The 26,842-nt window shown below is 40.4% G+C and overlaps 1 protein-coding gene and 1 pseudogene across 4 annotated transcripts; both read right to left on the bottom strand.

Annotated features, from left to right (window-relative positions):
• Positions 1-781: 781 nt before the first annotated feature.
• LOC135088774 (T-complex protein 1 subunit gamma-like) overlaps positions 782-26,842 on the bottom strand; it is a 41,733-nt pseudogene continuing 15,672 nt past the window's right edge.
• On the bottom strand, positions 11,446-26,673 carry LOC135089107 (T-complex protein 1 subunit gamma-like). Of its 4 annotated transcripts, none has more exons than XM_063984355.1 (5): positions 17,738-17,940; positions 16,565-16,671; positions 12,716-12,892; positions 12,220-12,374; positions 11,446-11,616 (listed from the first exon to the last, which is right to left on the bottom strand). In XM_063984355.1, exons 2-5 carry the CDS (start codon positions 16,655-16,657, stop codon positions 11,568-11,570), a joined length of 474 nt encoding a protein of 157 aa, XP_063840425.1. In that variant the 5' UTR covers positions 16,658-16,671; positions 17,738-17,940; the 3' UTR covers positions 11,446-11,567. The 4 variants fall into 4 exon arrangements, with proteins under 4 accessions (XP_063840425.1, XP_063840416.1, XP_063840435.1 ...); XM_063984346.1 differs by having other exon boundaries at positions 17,729-17,939; XM_063984365.1 differs by having other exon boundaries at positions 17,777-17,939.

The raw sequence follows: 26,842 nt of genomic DNA, 5'->3' as shown, positions 1-26,842 counted from the left end.
GTGTGTTTTTGGGAGTTTTGTGTGTTTTTGGGGTGTTTTTGGATGTTTAGGGGTGTTTTTGGATGGTTTGTGGTGTGTTTTGGGTGTTTTTGTGTGTTTATGGGTGTTTTTTGGGTATTTTGGGATGTTTGTGTGTGTTTTTGGTTGTTTGTGTATGTTTTTAGGTGTTTTGTGTGTGTTTTTGTGTTTTTGTGTGTTTTTTTTAGGTGGTTTGGGTGTTTGTGTGTGTGTTTTGGTGTTTTGGGATTTTTGTGTGTTTTTGGGTGTTTGTGTGTGTTTTTGGGGTGTATTGGAGTGTTTCTGGTGGGTGTGAAGTGATATTAATTAACTGATTGAATGTAAATAAAAGTTGATGTTAGTTGATCTTAGTAACTGAATGGAAACCAAACCTAACCAAACTTAACTTAACCTAACTTAATGTAACCAATCTAACTTAATGTAGCCTAACCTAACCAAACCTAACTTAATGTAGCCTAACCTAACCAAACCTAACTTAATGTAGCCTAACCTAACCAAACCTAACTTAATGTAGCCTAACCTAACCAAAGCTAACCAAACCTAACCTAACCAAATTTAACTTAACCAAACCTAACCAAACCTGACCAAACTTAACCTAACCTAACCTAAACTAACCTAACCTAACCTAAACTAAACTAACCTAACTTAACGTAACCAAACCTAACTTAACCTAACCCAACTTAACCAAACCTAACCAAACTTAACCTATCCTAACTTAACCCAACCTATCCTAACCTAACCTAACCAAACTTAACCTGACTCAACCCACCTTGCCAGCATTAATGTTCTGTATACTGGACCTTCCTTCCAGACTCACTCTTGGTGTTCTGATCTGAAAATGGAGATTGGCTCATAAAACACATGCACGAACGAAACTAACTAACCTGCACAGCCCCCCCCAAAAAAAAAATAAATAAAATAAATAAATAAATAAATAAATAAATAAATAAATAAAATAAATAATTAAATAAATAAATAAATAAACAAAAACAAAATAAAAAAATAAAAAAAAACAGACATTACAATCACCAATACCTAAAACCAACCCTAATATTCCCTAAAATATACCAAAAAAATCCAAAAAAATGCACATTTAGCCAAAAAACTAAATTAATTAGACTGCACACTCTCAAACAAACAAACTAATGCAAAAAACAAACATTACAACCACCAGTACTTAAACCAACCCTAATATTCCCTAAAATATACAAAAAAATAAATAAATAAATAAAAAATAAACGCATAATTACCTGAACAACGAAATTAATTAGCCTGCACACTCTCAAACAAACAAAAAACACGCAAACTAATGAAAATCAGACATTACAATCACCAGTACCTAAAACAAACCCTAAAATTCCCTAAAATATCCCTAAAAACCAAAAAAAAGACATATTTACCTGAAAAACGAAATTAATTAGCCTGCACACCCACAAACAAAATAACAAACAAACGAATGAAAAAAAAAACAGACATAACAATCACCAACACCACAAAACACACAAGAAAACCCCAAAGTTAACGAAAAACACCGTAAACTTACTTAAAAATATTATTAACTAACCTTACAACCAAATAAGGAGAAACGAAACACAAACACAAACACAATGAAAAATAAACAAAGAACGAACCCCACCACCGCCAAAAATCACACCAAAACCCCAAAAACCACCAGTTACCCAAATATTGAACCCGAAATACCGCCAAGCCTTGACACCACCTCACATTTCCCCTCATTATTTCCCTTCCCCGCGCGCCCATACTACGCCCACGGGGGGCTAAGGGGCGTGTACTCACTCAGAACAATGATGGGCTAGCCTCCTCCGAGCATTTTGAAGGAGAAAAGTGGGCACTTGTGGCGATGCATGTCTGTTGAGCCAAGAGGGTCAGAGTGTGGGAAGCAGAGAAGTGGTGCCAGATCAAGCGCGGACCTCTGGGTTGCAGAAGAGGAAGAGGAAGAGGAAGGGGAAGAGGAGGAGGAGGAGGAGGAGGAGGAGGAGGAGGAGGAGGAGGGGAAGAGAAGAGTTCGAAGAGGAGGAAGGGATGAAAGGAAGATAAGAAAGGGGAGGAGGTGGAACAGTGCTGATGGGGGATAAGGAAGAGAGAGAGAGAGAGAGAGAGAGAGAGAGAGAGAGAGAGAGAGAGAGAGAGAGAGAGAGAGAGGAAGAGGAAGAAGAGGAGAATTGTAGAAAAAAATGAAGAGAAGAGTTGGAAGAGGAGAGAGATGAAGAGAGAATGAGGAGGATGAAATGAGAAAATTAATGTTTATTTTATATACACGAAGAGAAAGGACGAGAAGAGAGAGAGAGAGAGAGAGAGAGAGAGAGAGAGAGAGAGAGAGAGAGAGAGAGAGAGAGAGAGAGAGAGAGAGAGAGAGAGAGAGAGAGGATGAGGAGGAAGAGGGAGAGGAGGAAGATAAAGGAGATGAGGATCTTAAGAGACCGAAGAGGAGGAGAAGAAAGGAAGAGATGAAAGAATGAAAATGAAGAGGAAAAGAAAGAAGAGGACGAGAAGTATTATAGAAAGAAGAAAAAGAAGAAAAATAAAAGGAATAAATAATAAAAAAGCAATACCAAACATTTCATTCTCTCTTCCTTCCTCCTCCTCTTCCTCTTCTTTCATCCCATCCCTACAGAGATTCCCCCGAGTTGGCAACACTGTCCTCTGTTTACTGTCATTCGTATTTTTTTTCTCTCCGTCATTGTTTGTGGGTGATTTATGATTATTAATATGTTGTCGAATATTTTACGGTGTTTTATGGTCTGATTGAGGTTTGTTATTGTTTATTAAATATTTTCCAGAATTTAAACGGCATGATTCACCAGTTTTGTCCGAACGCATTTAGGAATCTTCTGGAAGGCTATCATAATATTTCTCGATTAGAGGTTTTCTTTATATATTACCGTAAAATCATCAAATAGAAAACAATAATAATTTGTATTTTGTCTCCTGAATGCAAGTTATTACATACACAGTGTTGATATTAGTGCAAAGAAATGAGAAAAACGAAGACGAAGTCAGATTTTTACGGTTCTAGTAACACATTAACAAGATTTCAGCATTCAAAAGGCTCTAGATGAAATTATATGGGTTTTTAAGGGTGTTTTTACGATTCTAGTGACAGATTAACAAGATTTCAGCATTCAAAAGGCTCTAGATGAAGTTATATCGGTTTTTAAGGGTGTTTTTACGATTCTAGTGACAGATTAACAGGATTTCAGCATTCAAAAGGCTCTAGATGAAGCGACACGGGTTTTTAAGGGTGTTTTTACGGTTCTAGTGACAGATTAACAAGATTTCAGCATTCAAAAGACTCTAGATGAAGCGACACAGGTTTTCAAGGGTTTTTACGGTTCTAGTGACAGGTTAATAAGATTTCAGCATTCAAAAGGCTCTAGATGAAGCGACACGGGTTTTTAAGGGTGTTTTTACGGTTCTAGTGACAGATTAATAAGATTTCAGCATCCAAAAGGCTCTAGCTGAAGCGACACGGGTTTTCAAAGGTGTTTTTACGGTTCTAATGACAGATTAATAGGATTTCAGCATTCAAAAGGCTCTAGATGAAGTTATATGGGTTTTTAAGGGTGTTTTTACGGTTCTAGTGAAAGATTAACAAGATATCAGCATTCAAAAGGCTCTAGATGAAGCGACACTCTTCTCTCTCTCTCTCTCTCTCTCTCTCTCTCACAAACGCGCACAAACACAATCTCTCTCTCTCTCTCTCTCTCTCTCTCTGTCTTTCCTTTCCCATCTATCTCCCTCACAAACACACAAACCTGCCCCTCACACACACACACACAGACACACACACACAAACACCCCTGCCTCACTCCCACAGTTCTCCCCCCTACACACCTTACAGAGAAACGTGTGCTGCTTGTTTAGCTTATAATTGTTCCTCTGCCTCACTGCCTCCTCTGCTGCTGCCCTGTCCTTGAACTCCAGAAATATGTACCTGTAATTGTGCGGCAGGTGAGGTGTGGGGTGGTGACAGGGGGGGAAGGGGGTAGAAGGGGCGAGGAGGGGGAGAAGGAAGGGTTTTGAGTGTAGATTGTGTTAAGATTGGTTGTAGTAGCAATAGTAGTAGTAGTAGTAGTAGTAGTAGTAGTAGTAGTAGTAGTAGTAGTAGTTAGACACACCAAAATACCTACAAAACTCTTGTCTTTTGAGTCCCTAGGAAGGAGAGAGCGCAAAACTCACCCAAACACATCCAAAACACACTAAAAACATCGAAAACACACCCAAAAGACACCAAAATACCCACAAAACTCACCCAAACACACTCAAAACAACCAAAACACACTCAACACACCAATATCTCCACAAAACTCACCCAAACACACTCAAAACATACTCAAAACACACCCAAATACCCACAAAACTCAACCAAACACACCCAAAACACACTTAAAACATCCAAAACACCCACATCACCACAGAATACACAACTAACACACCCAAACGCACCCAGAACACTCCACACACACTCAAATACACCCAAAAGACGCCACACACACCCAACACTTACCCAAAACACTTAAAACACCCAAAATAAACTCAAGACACACTCACACTCATTCAATACACCCTCAAACACACCAAAACACTCCACTATACACTCAAAACACTCCACAACACTCAAAACACATAAAATACACCTAGAAATAACCTAAACCTCACTTAAACAACAAAAATTCACCCAAAACACACACTGATAACAGCTAATATACACCCAAAACACTCCTAAACACAACTAACACACACTCAAAACACCCCACAACACTCCCAAATACACCTAAAACACACTTAAAGGACCCAAAACACACCAAATAATAGAGAATGGCAGCGCATCATGGGAAACTAAGCTAAAGATTGTCTTCTTGCCATTTACCTGTTTTGTCTCCTCCTCCATTTCTCCTTATTTCTCCCTCCTCCTCCTCCATTTCTCTTATTTTCCTCCTTCTACTACTACTATCTACGTACCTGAGTTTATAAACAGCTGGAAATACTTGGAAAACACTGGAAATTACGGTAAATACTGACCAAGAGACACTGGAGCCGGAGAAGTCCCAGTCTGTTGATGACGTCACAGGCGAGAGCCCCCAGCCGCTGCCTTACGTACGTAATGCATTTCATTTTGAAATTGACCCCTACAAAAAATGAAGCTAGGCTGGAATGCATTCTATTTTATGATTTGATAATTACTTAAATTAATATTCACAGTACCAAAACATCTCCAGCCTGAGTAGTTGTAAAGAAATATCAACACAAATATGGAAAAAGTGTTGGAACTTTTGACACCATTAAAACCATTCAAAAGTCCACCCATTTCAATTTACACCAGTAAAAAAACACTTCAAAAAATCGAAACTATTTTTTCAAGCAATGCAAAGTTAGTTACAAGCTGAAATAGAGAAATAAGGAATCTAAAAAATCACAAAATCACCACTTTTAACGGAACTAAAAACCATTTCAAAATGCACATACTCAACTCAACAGGAACGCAAAACATTTTAAAAATCATAAACGATTTTTTAAAGCAATAAAAGCTTCACTACAGCCTCAAATAAAAAAGCCAAGGACCGGGGTGGGTAAAAATAACCGTGAAAACGGCCCTATATTTACATAAAAAAAACTACACAAAATTCAGCCCAGTTACTTAACTGAAGCAACAAAAACACTTCAACATCAACAAAATATTTTTAGAAACCATAAAAACTTACTATAGAAGCCGAATAAAGTAATTAAGGAAAATATAAAAAATATTGGAACCCACAGGCCGGAACATGTCCTGGGGGCCGACCTCAGTGGAGGAGCCGGCGGCCATGTTGCCTTATTTATTACTTCGTGACACCAAAACCAGGCAATAGCGGATATATCTGACCAGCGCATATGAAAGCTAGACATGTGGCTGTATCTTGTGATATGTTAGGCTTACAATAAGAGAGAGACAGGGCAAATAATGGCTGAAAACTCTGATACCCGGCCTGTACCTCAGCTGACGGTTTGTTTACATATTGACGACCCTTCAATATTCGCCTAAATTTCCAACTGTTTCCAGACTCAGATGTAAACAAAACCTAAAAATAAATGAATAACCCTAAAAAATACCCACATAACGAAAAAAAAAAGCCATAACAGACGACTACAAGACACTACAGGGAGGAGGAGGGGGGAAGCTGTGAAGGCAGTAAGGCTGGCACATACCTTACGTACTTATGGCTCTCTGGTGCTGCGTGGCACCGCTGGGCTCACCTTACGTACTCATGGCTCTCTGGTGCTGCGTGGCGGTGCTTGGTACAGAGAGAAGCTGCCGGGAATACGGAAACACTTATTACCAGAGTGTGGTGCAAGACTGACCAAGGCTGGCCAAAACACTCCAGCCAGCCGCTCACCCTCCCAAGCGCCACCTGTGACTGCTTCTCCCCCCCCCTCCCCCCCACACACAAGTTGACATATTATCAAGTAATAATTTAAATAATATAAATATCATCACTTCCTCACTGCCCTTTCCCCATTGAACACCCCCTTCGTGGTTATGAACGCAAATTTCTCTCACAGCTGTACCGTGTCACCGCAGCAAACACGAACCAGCGCAGGATAGACTCAACTAAAATGACCCTATCTCTCTCTCTCTCTCTCTCTCTCTCTCTCTCTCTCTCTCTCTCTCTCTCTCTCGGTGGGATTAAAAGCAGTAATAATCTTCATGTTTATTGTCACCTCTGGCATGAACAAGTAACAGAAAACGGGAATATAGATGAAATAAGTTCACATTATAAAAAAAAAACGTAAGGAAAATAAAATAAAAATAATAATAAATAAATAAATGATCCTTGTAAGTACTTAGACACACTAAGAAGTAATAATAAATAAATAAACTGGATATTAAGTCGAATAAGTGAAAAAAAAAGAAAAATGAAAAAATACATTCAAAATTAAACATTCCTATTATGAAAACGAGCGAAAAATAAAGAAAATAAACAAATGATCTTAAAAAATAATGACAAATAAATAAACTGAATATAAAATCAAAAGAAATTCATAAAAAACGTCAATAATAATAAGCTTTTCTCTTCCTAATGCAAGAAATATGCTTTTTCCTTATCGTAGTATTAAATTTTAGCTTCCTCTCTTCTGGTAACTTAAAATACTTAAAACAGCTTAATATTCGCTAGGCTGACTTTAAAACTCTCAATTTAAGCCTTTTTTTTGGCCTTATTACTGTATTTAAGCTTTCTCTTTCCTTCCACAAACCTAAAATACTTAAAACAACCTAAAAACACCTAAAAACACTTAAAGCTGCCTCAAAACACTAAAACAAAACAGATGCTCAGCTCGTATCTCGAAGCCTCGGTCCAAATATTCAGTGAAGGATAGTCTGACCAGAGAAGCGTTCAGTATTGCAGGAATTTTCTGCATTTCCTTCATCTCTAGGCCTCCCTCCTTCACTGCTGCTCCTTCAGGCATCCCCAAGGCTCCTTCACCCCCTTCCGTGTGGTATCCTAAGGTCTCCATCCTGTAATATTGGCAGAAATGTTACACACACCAAAATACCTACAAAACTCTTGTCTCGCGCTCTCTCCTTACTAGGGATTGGAAAAGTGCAGGAAATTTGAATGTTCACTTTTTGAGTCCCTATGAAGGAGAGAGTGCAAAACTCACCCAAAATACATTTAAGGGTGTTTTTACTGTTAAAGTAGCAGATTAACAAGATTTCAACATTCAAAAGCCTCTAGTTGAAGGTGTATGGGTTTTCAAGGGTGTTTTTACAGTTCTAGTGACAGATTAATAAGATTTCAGGATTCAAAAGCCTCTAGTTGAAGGGATAAGGGTTTTTAAGGGTGTTTTTACGGTTATAGTGGCAGATTAACAAGATTTCAGCATTCAAAAGGCTCTAGATGAAGTTATATGGATTTTTAAGGGTATTTCTACGGTTCTAGTGAAAGATTAACAAGATTTCAGCATTCAAAAGGCTCTAGATGAAGCAGCACGGGTTTTTAAGGTGTTTTTTACAGTTCTAGTGACAGAGTAATAAGATATCAGCATTCAAAATGCTTTAGATGAAGTTACATGGGTTTTCAAGGGCGTTTTTACGGTTCTAGTGACAGATTAACAAGATTTCAGCATTGAAAAGGCTCTAGTTGAAGGGATACGGGGTTTTTAAGGGTGTTTTTATGGTTCTAGTGACAGATTAACAAGACTATCATTCAAATGGCTGTAGATGAAGTGACACGGGTTTTTAAGAGTATTTTTAGGGGCATTTTAAGATAGTTTTAGGGCTATTTCAAGACAGTTCAGGGAATTTAGGGGCATTTCAAGACAGTTCAGGGAATTTAGAGGCATTTCAAGACAAACTACCGTCCTACTGCTTTAATTTCCTGCCTATCTAAAGTTTTTGAATCTATCCTCAACAGGAAGATTCTTAAGCATCTATCACTTGACAACCTTCTATCTGATCACCAGTATGGGTTCTGTCAAGGCCGCTCTACTGGTGATCTTCTGGCTTTCCTTACTGAGTCTTGGTCATCCTCTTTTAGAGATTTTGGTGAAACTTTTGCTGTTGCCTTGGACATTATCAAAAGCTTTTGATAGAGTCTGGCACAAAGCTTTCATTTCCAAACTACCCTCCTATGGTTTCTATCCTTCTCTCTGTAACTTCATCTCAAGTTTTCTTTCTGACCGTTCTATTGCTGCTGTGGTAGACGGTCACTGTTCTTCTCCTAAATCTATTAACAGTGGTGTTCCTCAGGGTTCTGTCCTGTCACCCACTCTCTTCCTATTATTCATTAATGATCTTCTAAACCAAACTTCTTGTCCTATCCACTCCTACGCTGATGATACCACCCTGCACTTTTCCACATCTTTTCATAGACGTCCAACCCTTCAGGAGGTAAACATATCACGCAGGGAAGCCACAGAACGCCTGACTTCTGATCTTTCTAAAATTTCTGATAGGGGCAGAGCAAACTTGGTATTGTTCAATGCCTCAAAAACTCAATTCCTCCATCTATCAACTCGACACAACCTTCCAGACAACTATCCCCTCTTCTTCAATGACACTCAACTGTCCCCCTCTTCTACATTGAACATCCTTGGTCTGTTCTTTACTTATAATCTGAACTGGAAACTTCACATCTCATCTCTAGCTAAAACAGCTTCTATGAAGTTAGGTCCCTGCCTGCTTCTGTATTTCCACCTTCCTATGACTTGAATTCCTTCAAGAGGGACGTTTCAAGACACTTATTCATCAATTTTTGACCACTGCTTTGACCCTTTTATGGGACTGGCATTTCAGTGGGCATATTTTTTTATTAGATTTTTGTTGCCCTTGGCCAGTGTCCTTCCTACATAAAAAAAAAAAAAAAAAAAGTTCAGGGAATTTAGGGACATTTCAAGACAGTTTAGGGAATTTTAGGTGCATTTCAAGACAGCTCAGGGAATTTAAGGGCATTTCAAGATAGTTCAGGGAATTTAGGGGCATTTCAAGACAGCTCAGAGAATTTTAGGGGCATTTCAAGACAGTTCAGGGAATTTAGGGGCATTTCAAAACATTTCAGGAAATTTTAGGGGCATTTCAAGACATTTCAGGGAATTTAGGGGCATATTAAGGCAGTTTAGGGGCATTTCAAGACAGCTCAGGGAAATCTAAGGGCATTTCAAGACAGTTCAGGGAATTTTAGGGACATTTCAAGACAATTTGGCATGTTTTTGGTCTGCTGTTAGAGAATAAACACAATTTAAAACAACCCTCTTCCTCCTCCTCCTCCTCCTTCCCCTCACCCCCCCACATACCTCAAGAGCCTGGGCAAGAGCAGAATAGGGCCACTGCCTCACCCCTGACACCCCCTTGGCCTTCTGCTGTAGGAAGTTAGAGACTGCCATGCCCACCGCGCTGCCCCCAGGGACCAGACGGGGCTCCAGGGCCAAGTTCCAGGCCACTCCAAGGGCGTCCTGAAGGTTCCTCTCCACCTGTGGGTATGGGTCGGGTCAAGTCAGGTCAGGTGTTTATTTATTTATTTTATATATATATATATATATATATATATATATATATATATATATATATATTTTTTAGGTTGAGTTACGAGTAGATCTTGTTTATTTGGGTGTTTTTGGGTAGAAATGGGTGGTTTTTTTGTTTCTAGCACAGAAATGGGTGTTTTTTGGTTTTATTATGGAGAAAATAGGAGTTTTTCGGTTAATTATGGTGAAAATGAGTGTTTTTTTTGGGTGTTTAAGGAGAGGAATGGCAGTATTTTTCAGTTTTTAGGGTAGAAATGGGCATTTTTTTAAGTGATTAGGGTGGAAATGAAAAAAAAAAAAACAATTAAACCAAATCTCCAAAAACAAACACAAAAAACACAAAAAACACAAAAAAATTTAAATCAAACCAAATTAAACACTCCCGGCCATCCAACAGCATCCTCACCTCATTCACGATATCCTTGCTGGGTCCCCTGAGCAGCACCGTTTATGCCTTGGGGTCCTGGCACTTGGTGATGAATGTAAAATACTCATCACCAATCTGTGGGAAGTAATGGGTGGTGAGTGAAGGGTGGAGAGAGGACTTGGGTGGACTGGGAGAGGCTGGGGTGGACTGGGAGAGGCTGGGATGGAATGGGATAGGCTGGGATGCACTGGGAGAGGCTGGGGTGGACTGGGAGAGGCTGGGGTGGACTGGGAGAGGCTGGGATGCACTGGGAGAGGCTGGGATGGACTGGGAGAGGCTGGGATGCACTGGGAGAGGCTGAGATGCACTGGGAGAGGCTGGGATGCACTGTGAAAGGCTGGAGTGGACTGAGAGAGGCTGGGATGCACTGGGAGAGGCTGGGATGCACTGGGGGGGGCTGGGGTGGAATGGGAGAGGCTGGGATGCACTGGGAGAGGCTGGGATACACTGGGAGAGGCTGGGAGGAAGGAAAGAAGCATAGAATTTAATTATTTATTAATTTTTTAAATTTTCTCTCTTCCTCACACACAAAAAAAATTCTCTCTGTCTCTCTCTCTCTCTTTCTCTCATACACACTAAAATACACTCTTTCTCTTTCTCTCTTGCATCAGAAGAGACAAACTCTCTCTCTTTCTTTCACACATACTAAAATACACTCTTTCTCTCTCTTGCATCAGAACAGACAAACTCTCTCTCACACACACACACAAACATTCTCTCCCACAAAAATACCCCAACACACACCCCTGCCCCCCCCCACACCCACCTTCTTAACTTCAAAGAGACCAAATAAATAATTTTCTCTCTTTCACACAAAAACAAACAAATTCTCTCTTTTTTCTCTCTTTCACACACACAAGAACAAACTCTTTCTCTCTCTCTCACACACACACACACACAAACACAACAAACAAACAAACAAACAAACAAACAAAACATTCCCTCCCTCTCTCTCTCACCCTCGTAAAGTCCGTCTCAGCAGTCATTTCCACCAAAGTCTGGCTCTCGCCCTTCTTGTACTCCAGCGGGCAGTCAAGGAGAATGATACGAGGGTTGTCTACTTTCCTGCTCATCTTTGCATAGGTCACATCCTTGTTTATCATGATCCCGTCCAGCACACAGCTCTCTTCGATGGCCCCTCCCGGGATCTGTGGGGGTTCAGGGGGGTCAGTGGGGGTCTGGGGGTGTGTGGCAGGGGGGTGTGAAGGGGTCTAGGGGTGTCTGGTGGGGTGTGTAGGAGTAGAAGGGGTGTTTTTTTGGTGTTTTTGTTGAGTTTGTTTTTGATCTCTCTCTCTCTCTCTCTCTCTCTCTCTCTCTCTCTCTCTCTCTCTCTCTCACACACACACACCTCTCTCCCATACCTTCCCAATCTACAAACCTCCCCTCCTCCAGGCCCCCCAGTAGGACAGAGGTAGAGGGAGAGGGGATAAGAGGTCATTAGAGGGTCATTTAAGGGTCATTTTGGGGCGTTTTTTATGGTTTAAACAGAAAAAACTATAAAATTACACTTAAAATTTTCACATCTACAAACCTCTCTGCCCAGGGCCACCAGCAGGAGAGAGGAGAGTGAGGGGGGGAGGAGGTAAGAGGTCATTAGGGTCACTTAAGGGTCACTTCAACAATTTAAACATAAAAATACATAAAAAAAAATTAAAAATTTAACATCCTGCAATTTTCCTCTCCAACAGCCCCTCTCCGTGCCCCCCCAGCCCTCCCACAGCACCCCCCAGGTCGCCCAGCCCCACAAGTACCTGAGGGTGTCTTTAAGGGCCTCCAGAGCATGGTCGAGGGCCTGTCTGTACCCCTGAATGATGATAAGCGGATGCATGTTCTGCTCCAGGTACTGCTCAGCCACCGCCAGCATCTCCCCTGCCAGGATCACCACACTGCTTGTTCCGTCACCCACCTGAGGGAATGGTGGGGTGGTGAGGAGCGGTGAGGGGGGGTAAGGGGGTGTGAAAGGGTTTAGGTGTGTTTGTTTGTGTGTTTTTGTTTCTATTTTTTGTTAGGTTAAGTATAAGCATAAATTTTCTAATAAACTCTCTCTCTCTCTCTCTCTCTCTCTCTCTCTCTCTCTCTCTCTCTCTCTCACACACTCATACACAGAAACACACTTTTTCTCTCTCTCTCTCTCTCTCTCTCCCCCAGAAACAAACAAACAAACAAAAAAAAAAAATTAACAAAACACTCACTCTTATCACACTCCCCCCTACTCAATGCCCCCCAACTGCACCCACACCCCCTCACCTCTTCATCCTGGGTGCGCACAATCTCAATCATGTGCTTGGTGGCAGGGTGTTGCACAGTAATCTCCCTCAAAATAGCATTACCATCGTTAGTCATCACCACGCCCCCCATCGGATCCATCAGCATCTTCAGCATCCAACGAGGGCCCAGGCAGGTGCGGATGACGTCGGCAATCATCTGCAGGGGTGTTGCGGGTGTCAGAGCGTGTTATGGGGTGTCTTGAGGGTTTTAAAGGTACATAAGTGGGTGAAAACGATGAGGTCAGAAGGGTGTCAGGGGGACGGTGAAATGTGGGCGACCAGTGTTGGGGTTTTCTGGGTGTTTTTGGGTGGTTTTGTGTGTTTTGTGTGTTTTTGGGGTGTTTTTGGGTGTTTAGGGGTGTTTTTGGATGATTTGTGGTGTGTTTTGGGTGTTTTTGTGTGTTTTTTGGGTGTTAAGGGGTGTTTTTGGATGGTTTGTGGTGTGTTTTGGGTGTTTTTGTGTGTTTTTGGGGTGTTTAGGGGTGTTTTTGGATGGTTTGTGGTGTGTTTTGGGTGTTTTTGTGTGTTTTTGGGAGTTTTGTGTGTTTTTGGGGTGTTTTTGGATGTTTAGGGGTGTTTTTGGATGGTTTGTGGTGTGTTTTGGGTGTTTTTGTGTGTTTATGGGTGTTTTTTGGGTATTTTGGGATGTTTGTGTGTGTTTTTGGTTGTTTGTGTATGTTTTTAGGTGTTTTGTGTGTATTTTTGTGTTTTTGTGTGTTTTTTTTAGGTGGTTTGGGTGTTTGTGTGTGTGTTTTGGTGTTTTGGGATTTTTGTGTGTTTTTGGGTGTTTGTGTGTGTTTTTGGGGTGTATTGGAGTGTTTCTGGTGGGTGTGAAGTGATATTAATTAACTGATTGAATGTAAATAAAAGTTGATGTTAGTTGATCTTAGTAACTGACATAACAATCACCAACACCACAAAACACACAAGAAAACCCCAAAGTTAACGAAAAACACCGTAAACTTACTTAAAAATATTATTAACTAACCTTACAACCAAATAAGGAGAAACGAAACACAAACACAAACACAATGAAAAATAAGCAAAGAACGAACCCCACCACCGCCAAAAATCAGAGAGAGAGAGAGAGAGAGAGAGAGAGAGAGAGAGAGAGAGAGAGAGAGAGAGAGAGAGAGAGGATGAGGAGGAAGAGGGAGAGGAGGAAGATAAAGGAGATGAGGATCTTAAGAGACCGAAGAGGAGGAGAAGAAAGGAAGAGATGAAAGAATGAAAATGAAGAGGAAAAGAAAGAAGAGGACGAGAAGTATTATAGAAAGAAGAAAAAGAAGAAAAATAAAAGGAATAAATAATAAAAAAGCAATACCAAACATTTCATTCTCTCTTCCTTCCTCCTCCTCTTCCTCTTCTTTCATCCCATCCATACAGAGATTCCCCCGAGTTGGCAACACTGTCCTCTGTTTACTGTCATTCGTATTTTTTTCTCTCCGTCATTGTTTGTGGGTGATTTATGATTATTAATATGTTGTCGAATATTTTACGGTGTTTTATGGTCTGATTGAGGTTTGTTATTGTTTATTAAATATTTTCCAGAATTTAAACGGCATGATTCACCAGTTTTGTCCGAACGCATTTAGGAATCTTCTGGAAGGCTATCATAATATTTCTCGATTAGAGGTTTTCTTTATATATTACCGTAAAATCATCAAATAGAAAACAATAATAATTTGTATTTTGTCTCCTGAATGCAAGTTATTACATACACAGTGTTGATATTAGTGCAAAGAAATGAGAAAAACGAAGACGAAGTCAGATTTTTACGGTTCTAGTAACACATTAACAAGATTTCAGCATTCAAAAGGCTCTAGATGAAATTATATGGGTTTTTAAGGGTGTTTTTACGATTCTAGTGACAGATTAACAAGATTTCAGCATTCAAAAGGCTCTAGATGAAGTTATATCGGTTTTTAAGGGTGTTTTTACGATTCTAGTGACAGATTAACAGGATTTCAGCATTCAAAAGGCTCTAGATGAAGCGACACGGGTTTTTAAGGGTGTTTTTACGGTTCTACTGACAGATTAACAAGATTTCAGCATTCAAAAGACTCTAGATGAAGCGACACAGGTTTTCAAGGGTTTTTACGGTTCTAGTGACAGGTTAATAAGATTTCAGCATTCAAAAGGCTCTAGATGAAGCGACACGGGTTTTTAAGGGTGTTTTTACGGTTCTAGTGACAGATTAATAAGATTTCAGCATCCAAAAGGCTCTAGCTGAAGCGACACGGGTTTTCAAAGGTGTTTTTACGGTTCTAATGACAGATTAATAGGATTTCAGCATTCAAAAGGCTCTAGATGAAGTTATATGGGTTTTTAAGGGTGTTTTTACGGTTCTAGTGAAAGATTAACAAGATATCAGCATTCAAAAGGCTCTAGATGAAGCGACACTCTTCTCTCTCTCTCTCTCTCTCTCTCTCACAAACGCGCACAAACACAATCTCTCTCTCTCTCTCTCTCTCTCTCTCTCTCTCTCTCTCTCTCTCTCTCTCTCTCTCTCTCTCTCTCTGTCTTTCCTTTCCCATCTATCTCCCTCACAAACACACAAACCTGCCCCTCACACACACACACACAGACACACACACACAAACACCCCTGCCTCACTCCCACAGTTCTCCCCCCTACACACCTTACAGAGAAACGTGTGCTGCTTGTTTAGCTTATAATTGTTCCTCTGCCTCACTGCCTCCTCTGCTGCTGCCCTGTCCTTGAACTCCAGAAATATGTACCTGTAATTGTGCGGCAGGTGAGGTGTGGGGTGGTGACAGGGGGGGAAGGGGGTAGAAGGGGCGAGGAGGGGGAGAAGGAAGGGTTTTGAGTGTAGATTGTGTTAAGATTGGTTGTAGTAGCAATAGTAGTAGTAGTAGTAGTAGTAGTAGTAGTAGTAGTAGTAGTAGTAGTAGTTAGACACACCAAAATACCTACAAAACTCTTGTCTTTTGAGTCCCTAGGAAGGAGAGAGCGCAAAACTCACCCAAACACATCCAAAACACACTAAAAACATCGAAAACACACCCAAAAGACACCAAAATACCCACAAAACTCACCCAAACACACTCAAAACAACCAAAACACACTCAACACACCAATATCTCCACAAAACTCACCCAAACACACTCAAAACATACTCAAAACACACCCAAATACCCACAAAACTCAACCAAACACACCCAAAACACACTTAAAACATCCAAAACACCCACATCACCACAGAATACACAACTAACACACCCAAACGCACCCAGAACACTCCACACACACTCAAATACACCCAAAAGACGCCACACACACCCAACACTTACCCAAAACACTTAAAACACCCAAAATAAACTCAAGACACACTCACACTCATTCAATACACCCTCAAACACACCAAAACACTCCACTATACACTCAAAACACTCCACAACACTCAAAACACATAAAATACACCTAGAAATAACCTAAACCTCACTTAAACAACAAAAATTCACCCAAAACACACACTGATAACAGCTAATATACACCCAAAACACTCCTAAACACAACTAACACACACTCAAAACACCCCACAACACTCCCAAATACACCTAAAACACACTTAAAGGACCCAAAACACACCAAATAATAGAGAATGGCAGCGCATCATGGGAAACTAAGCTAAAGATTGTCTTCTTGCCATTTACCTGTTTTGTCTCCTCCTCCATTTCTCCTTATTTCTCCCTCCTCCTCCTCCATTTCTCTTATTTTCCTCCTTCTACTACTACTATCTACGTACCTGAGTTTATAAACAGCTGGAAATACTTGGAAAACACTGGAAATTACGGTAAATACTGACCAAGAGACACTGGAGCCGGAGAAGTCCCAGTCTGTTGATGACGTCACAGGCGAGAGCCCCCAGCCGCTGCCTTACGTACGTAATGCATTTCATTTTGAAATTGACCCCTACAAAAAATGAAGCTAGGCTGGAATGCATTCTATTTTATGATTTGATAATTACTTAAATTAATATTCACAGTACCAAAACATCTCCAGCCTGAGTAGTTGTAAAGAAATATCAACACAAATATGGAAAAAGTGTTGGAACTTTTGACACCATTAAAACCATTCAAAAGTCCACCCATTTCAATTTACACCAGTAAAAAAACACTTCAAAAAATCGAAACTATTTTTTCAAGCAATGCAAAGTTAGTTACAAGCTGAAATAGAGAAATAAGGAATCTAAAAAATCACAAAATCACCACTTTTAACGGAACTAAAAACCATTTCAAAATGCACATACTCAACTCAACAGGAACGCAAAACATTTTAAAAATCATAAACGATTTTTTAAAGCAATAAAAGCTTCACTACAGCCTCAAATAAAAAAGCCAAGGACCGGGGTGGGTAAAAATAACCGTGAAAACGGCCCTATATTTACATAAAAAAAACTACACAAAATTCAGCCCAGTTACTTAACTGAAGCAACAAAAACACTTCAACATCAACAAAATATTTTTAGAAACCATAAAAACTTACTATAGAAGCCGAATAAAGTAATTAAGGAAAATATAAAAAATATTGGAACCCACAGGCCGGAACATGTCCTGGGGGCCGACCTCAGTGGAGGAGCCGGCGGCCATGTTGCCTTATTTATTACTTCGTGACACCAAAACCAGGCAATAGCGGATATATCTGACCAGCGCATATGAAAGCTAGACATGTGGCTGTATCTTGTGATATGTTAGGCTTACAATAAGAGAGAGACAGGGCAAATAATGGCTGAAAACTCTGATACCCGGCCTGTACCTCAGCTGACGGTTTGTTTACATATTGACGACCCTTCAATATTCGCCTAAATTTCCAACTGTTTCCAGACTCAGATGTAAACAAAACCTAAAAATAAATGAATAACCCTAAAAAATACCCACATAACGAAAAAAAAAAGCCATAACAGACGACTACAAGACACTACAGGGAGGAGGAGGGGGGAAGCTGTGAAGGCAGTAAGGCTGGCACATACCTTACGTACTTATGGCTCTCTGGTGCTGCGTGGCACCGCTGGGCTCACCTTACGTACTCATGGCTCTCTGGTGCTGCGTGGCGGTGCTTGGTACAGAGAGAAGCTGCCGGGAATACGGAAACACTTATTACCAGAGTGTGGTGCAAGACTGACCAAGGCTGGCCAAAACACTCCAGCCAGCCGCTCACCCTCCCAAGCGCCACCTGTGACTGCTTCTCCCCCCCCCTCCCCCCCACACACAAGTTGACATATTATCAAGTAATAATTTAAATAATATAAATATCATCACTTCCTCACTGCCCTTTCCCCATTGAACACCCCCTTCGTGGTTATGAACGCAAATTTCTCTCACAGCTGTACCGTGTCACCGCAGCAAACACGAACCAGCGCAGGATAGACTCAACTAAAATGACCCTATCTCTCTCTCTCTCTCTCTCTCTCTCTCTCTCTCTCTCTCTCTCTCTCTCTCTCTCTCTCTCTCGGTGGGGATTAAAAGCAGTAATAATCTTCATGTTTATTGTCACCTCTGGCATGAACAAGTAACAGAAAACGGGAATATAGATGAAATAAGTTCACATTATAAAAAAAAAACGTAAGGAAAATAAAATAAAAATAATAATAAATAAATAAATGATCCTTGTAAGTACTTAGACACACTAAGAAGTAATAATAAATAAATAAACTGGATATTAAGTCGAATAAGTGAAAAAAAAAGAAAAATGAAAAAATACATTCAAAATTAAACATTCCTATTATGAAAACGAGCGAAAAATAAAGAAAATAAACAAATGATCTTAAAAAATAATGACAAATAAATAAACTGAATATAAAATCAAAAGAAATTCATAAAAAACGTCAATAATAATAAGCTTTTCTCTTCCTAATGCAAGAAATATGCTTTTTCCTTATCGTAGTATTAAATTTTAGCTTCCTCTCTTCTGGTAACTTAAAATACTTAAAACAGCTTAATATTCACTAGGCTGACTTTAAAACTCTCAATTTAAGCCTTTTTTTTGGCCTTATTACTGTATTTAAGCTTTCTCTTTCCTTCCACAAACCTAAAATACTTAAAACAACCTAAAAACACCTAAAAACACTTAAAGCTGCCTCAAAACACTAAAACAAAACAGATGCTCAGCTCGTATCTCGAAGCCTCGGTCCAAATATTCAGTGAAGGATAGTCTGACCAGAGAAGCGTTCAGTATTGCAGGAATTTTCTGCATTTCCTTCATCTCTAGGCCTCCCTCCTTCACTGCAGCTCCTTCAGGCATCCCCAAGGCTCCTTCACCCCCTTCCGTGTGGTATCCTAAGGTCTCCATCCTGTAATATTGGCAGAAATGTTACACACACCAAAATACCTACAAAACTCTTGTCTCGCGCTCTCTCCTTACTAGGGATTGGAAAAGTGCAGGAAATTTGAATGTTCACTTTTTGAGTCCCTACGAAGGAGAGAGTGCAAAACTCACCCAAAATACATTTAAGGGTGTTTTTACTGTTAAAGTAGCAGATTAACAAGATTTCAACATTCAAAAGGCTCTAGTTGAAGTTGTATGGGTTTTCAAGGGTGTTTTTACAGTTCTAGTGACAGATTAATAAGATTTCAGGATTCAAAAGCCTCTAGTTGAAGGGATAAGGGTTTTTAAGGGTGTTTTTATGGTTATAGTGGCAGATTAACAAGATTTCAGCATTCAAAAGGCTCTAGATGAAGTTATATGGGTTTTTAAAGGTATTTCTACGGTTCTAGTGAAAGATTAACAAGATTTCAGCATTCAAAAGGCTCTAGATGAAGCAGCACGGGTTTTTAAGGTGTTTTTTACAGTTCTAGTGACAGAGTAATAAGATATCAGCATTCAAAATGCTTTAGATGAAGTTACATGGGTTTTCAAGGGCGTTTTTACGGTTCTAGTGACAGATTAACAAGATTTCAGCATTGAAAAGGCTCTAGTTGAAGGGATACGGGGTTTTAAGGGTGTTTTTATGGTTCTAGTGACAGATTAACAAGACTATCATTCAAATGGCTGTAGATGAAGTGACACGGGTTTTTAAGAGTATTTTTAGGGGCATTTTAAGATAGTTTTAGGGCCATTTCAAGACAGTTCAGGGAATTTAGGGGCATTTCAAGACAGTTCAGGGAATTTAGAGGCATTTCAAGACAAACTACCGTCCTACTGCTTTAATTTCCTGCCTATCTAAAGTTTTTGAATCTATCAACAGGAAGATTCTTAAGCATCTATCACTTGACAACCTTCTATCTGATCACCATTATGGGTTCCGTCAAGGCCGCTCTACTGGTAATCTTCTGGCTTTCCTTACTGAGTCTTGGTCATCCTCTTTTAGAGATTTTGGTGAAACTTTCGCTGTTGCCTTGGACATTATCAAAAGCTTTTGATAGAGTCTGGCACAAAGCTTTCATTTCCAAACTACCCTCCTATGGTTTCTATCCTTCTCTCTGTAACTTCATCTCAAGTTTTCTTTCTGACCGTTCTATTGCTGCTGTGGTAGACGGTCACTGTTCTTCTCCTAAATCTATTAACAGTGGTGTTCCTCAGGGTTCTGTCCTGTCACCCACTCTCTTCCTATTATTCATTAATGATCTTCTAAACCAAACTTCTTGTCCTATCCACTCCTACGCTGATGATACCACCCTGCACTTTTCCACATCTTTTCATAGACGTCCAACCCTTCAGGAGGTAAACATATCACGCAGGGAAGCCACAGAACGCCTGACTTCTGATCTTTCTAAAATTTCTGATAGGGGCAGAGCAAACTTGGTATTGTTCAATGCCTCAAAAACTCAATTCCTCCATCTATCAACTCGACACAACCTTCCAGACAACTATCCCCTCTTCTTCAATGACACTCAACTGTCCCCCTCTTCTACATTGAACATCCTTGGTCTGTTCTTTACTTATAATCTGAACTGGAAACTTCACATCTCATCTCTAGCTAAAACAGCTTCTATGAAGTTAGGTCCCTGCCTGCTTCTGTATTTCCACCTTCCTATGACTTGAATTCCTTCAAGAGGGACGTTTCAAGACACTTATTCATCAATTTTTGACCACTGCTTTGACCCTTTTATGGGACTGGCATTTCAGTGGGCATTTTTTTTTATTAGATTTTTGTTGCCCTTGGCCAGTGTCCTTCTTACATAAAAAAAAAAAAAAAAAAGTTCAGGGAATTTAGGGACATTTCAAGACAGTTTAGGGAATTTTAGGTGCATTTCAAGACAGCTCAGGGAATTTAAGGGCATTTCAAGATAGTTCAGGGAATTTAGGGGCATTTCAAGACAGCTCAGAGAATTTTAGGGGCATTTCAAGACAGTTCAGGGAATTTAGGGGCATTTCAAAACATTTCAGGAAATTTTAGGGGCATTTCAAGACATTTCAGGGAATTTAGGGGCATTTCAAGACAGCTCAGGGAAATCTAAGGGCATTTCAAGACAGTTCAGGGAATTTTAGGGACATTTCAAGACAATTTGGCATGTTTTTGGTCTGCTGTTAGAGAATAAACACAATTTAAAACAACCCTCTTCCTCCTCCTCCTCCTCCTTCCCCTCACCCCCCCACATACCTCAAGAGCCTGGGCAAGAGCAGAATAGGGCCACTGCCTCACCCCTGACACCCCCTTGGCCTTCTGCTGTAGGAAGTTAGAGACTGCCATGCCCACCGCGCTGCCCCCAGGGACCAGACGGGGCTCCAGGGCCAAGTTCCAGGCCACTCCAAGGGCGTCCTGAAGGTTCCTCTCCACCTGTGGGTATGGGTCGGGTCAAGTCAGGTCAGGTGTTTATTTATTTATTTTATATATATATATATATATATATATATATATATATATATATATATATATATATATATATATATATATATATATATATATATATATATATATATATATATATATATATATATATATATATATTTTTTTTAGGTTGAGTTACGAGTAGATCTTGTTTATTTGGGTGTTTTTGGGTAGAAATGGGTGTTTTTTTTTGTTTCTAGCACAGAAATGGGTGTTTTTTGGTTTTATTATGGAGAAAATAGGAGTTTTTCGGTTAATTATGGTGAAAATGAGTGTTTTTTTTTGGGTGTTTAAGGAGAGGAATGGCAGTATTTTTCAGTTTTTAGGGTAGAAATGGGCATTTTTTAAGTGATTAGGGTGGAAATGAAAAAAAAAAACAATTAAACCAAATCTCCAAAAACAAACACAAAAAACACAAAAAACACAAAAAAATTTAAATCAAACCAAATTAAACACTCCCGGCCATCCAACAGCATCCTCACCTCATTCACGATATCCTTGCTGGGTCCCCTGAGCAGCACCGTTTATGCCTTGGGGTCCTGGCACTTGGTGATGAATGTAAAATACTCATCACCAATCTGTGGGAAGTAATGGGTGGTGAGTGAAGGGTGGAGAGAGGACTTGGGTGGACTGGGAGAGGCTGGGGTGGACTGGGAGAGGCTGGGATGGAATGGGATAGGCTGGGATGCACTGGGAGAGGCTGGGGTGGACTGGGAGAGGCTGGGGTGGACTGGGAGAGGCTGGGATGCACTGGGAGAGGCTGGGATGGACTGGGAGAGGCTGGGATGCACTGGGAGAGGCTGAGATGCACTGGGAGAGGCTGGGATGCACTGTGAAAGGCTGGAGTGGACTGAGAGAGGCTGGGATGCACTGGGAGAGGCTGGGATGCACTGGGGGAGGCTGGGGTGGAATGGGAGAGGCTGGGATGCACTGGGAGAGGCTGGGATACACTGGGAGAGGCTGGGAGGAAGGAAAGAAGCATAGAATTTAATTATTTATTAATTTTTTTTATTTTCTCTCTTCCTCACACACAAAAAAAATTCTCTCTGTCTCTCTCTCTCTCTTTCTCTCATACACACTAAAATACACTCTTTCTCTTTCTCTCTTGCATCAGAAGAGACAAACTCTCTCTCTTTCTTTCACACATACTAAAATACACTCTTTCTCTCTCTTGCATCAGAACAGACAAACTCTCTCTCACACACACACACACAAACATTCTCTCCCACAAAAATACCCCAACACACACCCCTGCCCCCCCCCCACACCCACCTTCTTAACTTCAAAGAGACCAAATAAATAATTTTCTCTCTTTCACACAAAAACAAATTCTCTTTTTTCTCTCTTTCACACACACAAGAACAAACTCTTTCTCTCTCTCTCACACACACACACACACACAAACACAACAAACAAACAAACAAACAAACAAACAAAACATTCCCTCCCTCTCTCTCTCACCCTCGTAAAGTCCGTCTCAGCAGTCATTTCCACCAAAGTCTGGCTCTCGCCCTTCTTGTACTCCAGTGGGCAGTCAAGGAGAATGATACGAGGGTTGTCTACTTTCCTGCTCATCTTTGCATGGGTCACATCTTTGTTTATCATGATCCCGTCCAGCACACAGCTCTCTTCGATGGCCCCTCCCGGGATCTGTGGGGGTTCAGGGGGGTCATTGGGGGTCTGGGGGTGTGTGGCAGGGGTGTGTGAAGGGGTCTAGGGGTGTCTGGTGGGGTGTGTAGGAGTAGAAAGGGTGTTTTTTTGGTGTTTTTGTTGAGTTTGTTTTTGATCTCTCTCTCTCTCTCTCTCTCTCTCTCTCTCTCACACACACCTCTCTCCCATACCTTCCCAATCTACAAACATCCCCTCCTCCAGGCCCCCCAGTAGGACAGAGGTAGAGGGAGAGGGAAAAGGTCATTAGAGGGTCATTTAAGGGTCATTTTGGGGCATTTTTTATGGTTTAAACAGAAAAAACTATAAAATTACACTTAAAATTTTCACATCTACAAACCTCTCTGCCCAGGGCCACCAGCAGGAGAGAGGAGAGTGTGGGGGAGGAGGTAAGAGGTCATTAGGGTCACTTAAGGGTCACTTCAACAATTTAAACATAAAAATACATAAAAAAAAATAAAAAATTAAACATCCTGCAATTTTCCTCTCCAACAGCCCCTCTCCGTGCCCCCCCAGCCCTCCCACAGCACCCCCAAGGTCGCCCAGCCCCACAAGTACCTGAGGGTGTCTTTAAGGGCCTCCAGAGCATGGTCGAGGGCCTGTCTGTACCCCTGAATGATGATAAGCGGATGCATGTTCTGCTCCAGGTACTGCTCAGCCACCGCCAGCATCTCCCCTGCCAGGATCACCACACTGCTTGTTCCGTCACCCACCTGAGGGAATGGTGGGGTGGTGAGGGGCGGTGAGGGGGGGTAAGGGGGTGTGAAGGGTTTTAGGTGTGTTTGTTTGTGTGTTTTTGTTTCTATTTTTTGTTAGGTTAAGTATAAGCATAAATTTTCTAATAAACTCTCTCTCTCTCTCTCTCTCTCTCTCTCTCACACACACATACATCCACAGAAACACACTTTTTTTTTTTTCTCTCTCTCTCTCTCTCCCCCAGAAACAAAAAAAAAAAAAAAAAAAAAAAAAAAAAAAAAAAAAAAAAAAAAATTAACAAAACACTCACTCTTATCACACTCTCCCCTACTCAACGACCCCCAACTGCACCCACACCCCCTCACCTCTTCATCCTGGGTGCGCGCAATCTCAATCATGTGCTTGGCGGCAGGGTGTTGCACAGTAATCTCCCTCAAAATAGCATTACCATCGTTAGTCATCACCACGCCCCCCATCAGATCCATCAGCATCTTCAGCATCCAACGAGGGCCCAGGCAGGTGCGGATGACGTCGGCAATCATCTGCAGGGGCGTTGCGGGTGTCAGAGCGTGTTATGGGGTGTCTTGAGGATTTTAAAGGTACATAAGTGGGTGAAAACGATGAGGTCTGAAGGGTGTCAGGGGGACGGTGAAATGTGGGCGACCAGTGTTGGGGTTTTCTGGGTGTTTTTGGGTGGTTTTGTGTGTTTTGTGTGTTTTTGGGGTGTTTTTGGGTGTTTAGGGGTGTTTTTGGATGGTTTGTGGTGTGTTTTGGGTGTATTTGTGTGTTTTTGGGGTGTTAAGGGGTGTTTTTGGATGGTTTGTGGTGTGTTTTGGGTGTTTTTGTGTGTTTTTGGGGTGTTTAGGGGTGTTTTTGGATGGGTTGTGGTGTGTTTTGGGTGTTTTTGTGTGTTTTGTGTGTTTTTGGGGTGTTTTTGGGTGTTTAGGGGTGTTTTTGGATGCTTTGTGGTGTGTTTAGGGTGTTTTTGTGTGTTTTTGGGTGTTTTTTGGGTATTTTGGGATGTTTGTGTGTGTTTTTGGTTGTTTGTGTATGTTTTTAGGTGTTTTGTGTGTGTTTTTGGTGTTTTTGTGTGTTTTTTTAGGTGGTTTGGGTGTTTGTGTGTGTGTTTTGGTGTTTTGGGGTTTTTGTGTGTTTTTGGGTGTTTGTGTGTGTTTTTGGGGTGTATTGGAGTGTTTCTGGTGGGTGTGAAGTGATATTAATTAACTGAATGAATGTAAATAAAAGTTGATGTTAGTTGATCTTAGTAACTGAATGGAAACCAAACCTAACCAAACTTAACTTAACCTAACTTAATGTAACCAATCTAACTTAATGTAGCCTAACCTAACCAAACCTAACTTAATGTAGCCTAACCTAACCAAACCTAACTTAATGTAGCCTAACCTAACCAAACCTAACTTAATGTAGCCTAACCTAACCAAAGCTAACCAAACCTAACCTAACCAAATTTAACTTAACCAAACCTAACCAAACCTGACCAAACTTAACCTAATCTAACCTAAACTAACCTAACCTAACCTAAACTAACCTAACTTAACGTAACCAAACCTAACTTAACCTAACCCAACTTAACCAAACCTAACCAAACTTAACCTATCCTAACTTAACCCAACCTATCCTAACCTAACCTAACCTAACCAAACTTAACCTGACTCAACCCACCTTGCAAGCATTAATGTTCTGTATACTGGACCTTCCTTCCAGATTCCCTCTTGGTGTTCTGATCTGAAAATGGAGATTGGCTCGTAAAACACACGCACAAACGAAACTAACTAACCTGCACAGCCCCAAAAAAATAAATAAATAAATAAAATAAATAAATAAATAAATAAATAAATAAATAAATAAAATAAATAATTAAATAAATAAATAAATTAATTAATTAATTAATTAAATAAATAAATAATTAATTAAATAAATAAATAAAAAAAAAAAATAATGAAAAAAACAGACATTCCAATCACCAATACCTAAAACCAACCCTAATATTCCCTAAAATATACCCAAAAAATCCAAAAAATGCATATTTAGCCAAACTAAATTAATTAGACTGCACACTCTCAAACAAACAAACTAATGAAAAAAACAAACATTATAACCACCAGTACTTAAACCAACCCTAATATTCCCTAAAATATAAAAAAAAATAAAAAAATAAATAAATAATAAATGCATAATTACCTGAAAAACGAAATTAATTAGCCTGCACACTCTCAAACAAACAAAAAACACACAAACTAATGAAAATCAGACATTACAATCACCAGTACCTAAAACAAACCCTAAAATTCCCTAAAATATCCCTAAAAACCAAAAAGACATATTTACTTGAAAAAACGAAATTAATTAGCCTGCACACCCACAAACAAAATAACAAACAAACGAATGAAAAAAAAAACAGACATTACAATCACCAACACCACAAAACACACAAGAAAACCCCAAAGTTAACGAAAAACACCGTAAACTTACTTAAAAATATTATTAATTAACCTTACAACCAAATAAGGAGAAACCAAACATAAACACAAACACAATGAAAAACAAACAAAGAACGAACCCCACCACCGCCAAAAATCACACCAAAACCCCAAAAACCCCCACAGTTACCCAAATATTGAACCCGAAATACCGCCAAGCCTTGACACCACCTCACATTTCCCCTCATATCTCTCTTATTTCCCTTCCCCGCGCGCCCATACTACGCCCACGGATGGCTAAGGGGCGTGTGGGCGTGTACTCACTCAGAACAATGATGGGCTGGCCTCCTCCGAGCATTTTGAGGGAGAAAAGTGGACACTTGTGGCGATGCGTGTCTGTTGAGCCACGAGGACGAGGGTCAGAGTGTGGGAAGCAGAGCAGTGGTGCCAGATCAAGCGCGGACCTCTGGGTTGCAGAAGAGGAAGAGGAAGAGGAAGGGGAGGAGGAGGA

Source organism: Scylla paramamosain, chromosome 3 (assembly GCF_035594125.1).
Source record: "Scylla paramamosain isolate STU-SP2022 chromosome 3, ASM3559412v1, whole genome shotgun sequence".
NCBI lineage: Eukaryota > Metazoa > Arthropoda > Malacostraca > Decapoda > Portunidae > Scylla > Scylla paramamosain.
The sequence above is the reverse complement of the archived record's forward strand: the minus strand, read 5'-3'. Positions and strand labels throughout refer to the sequence as shown.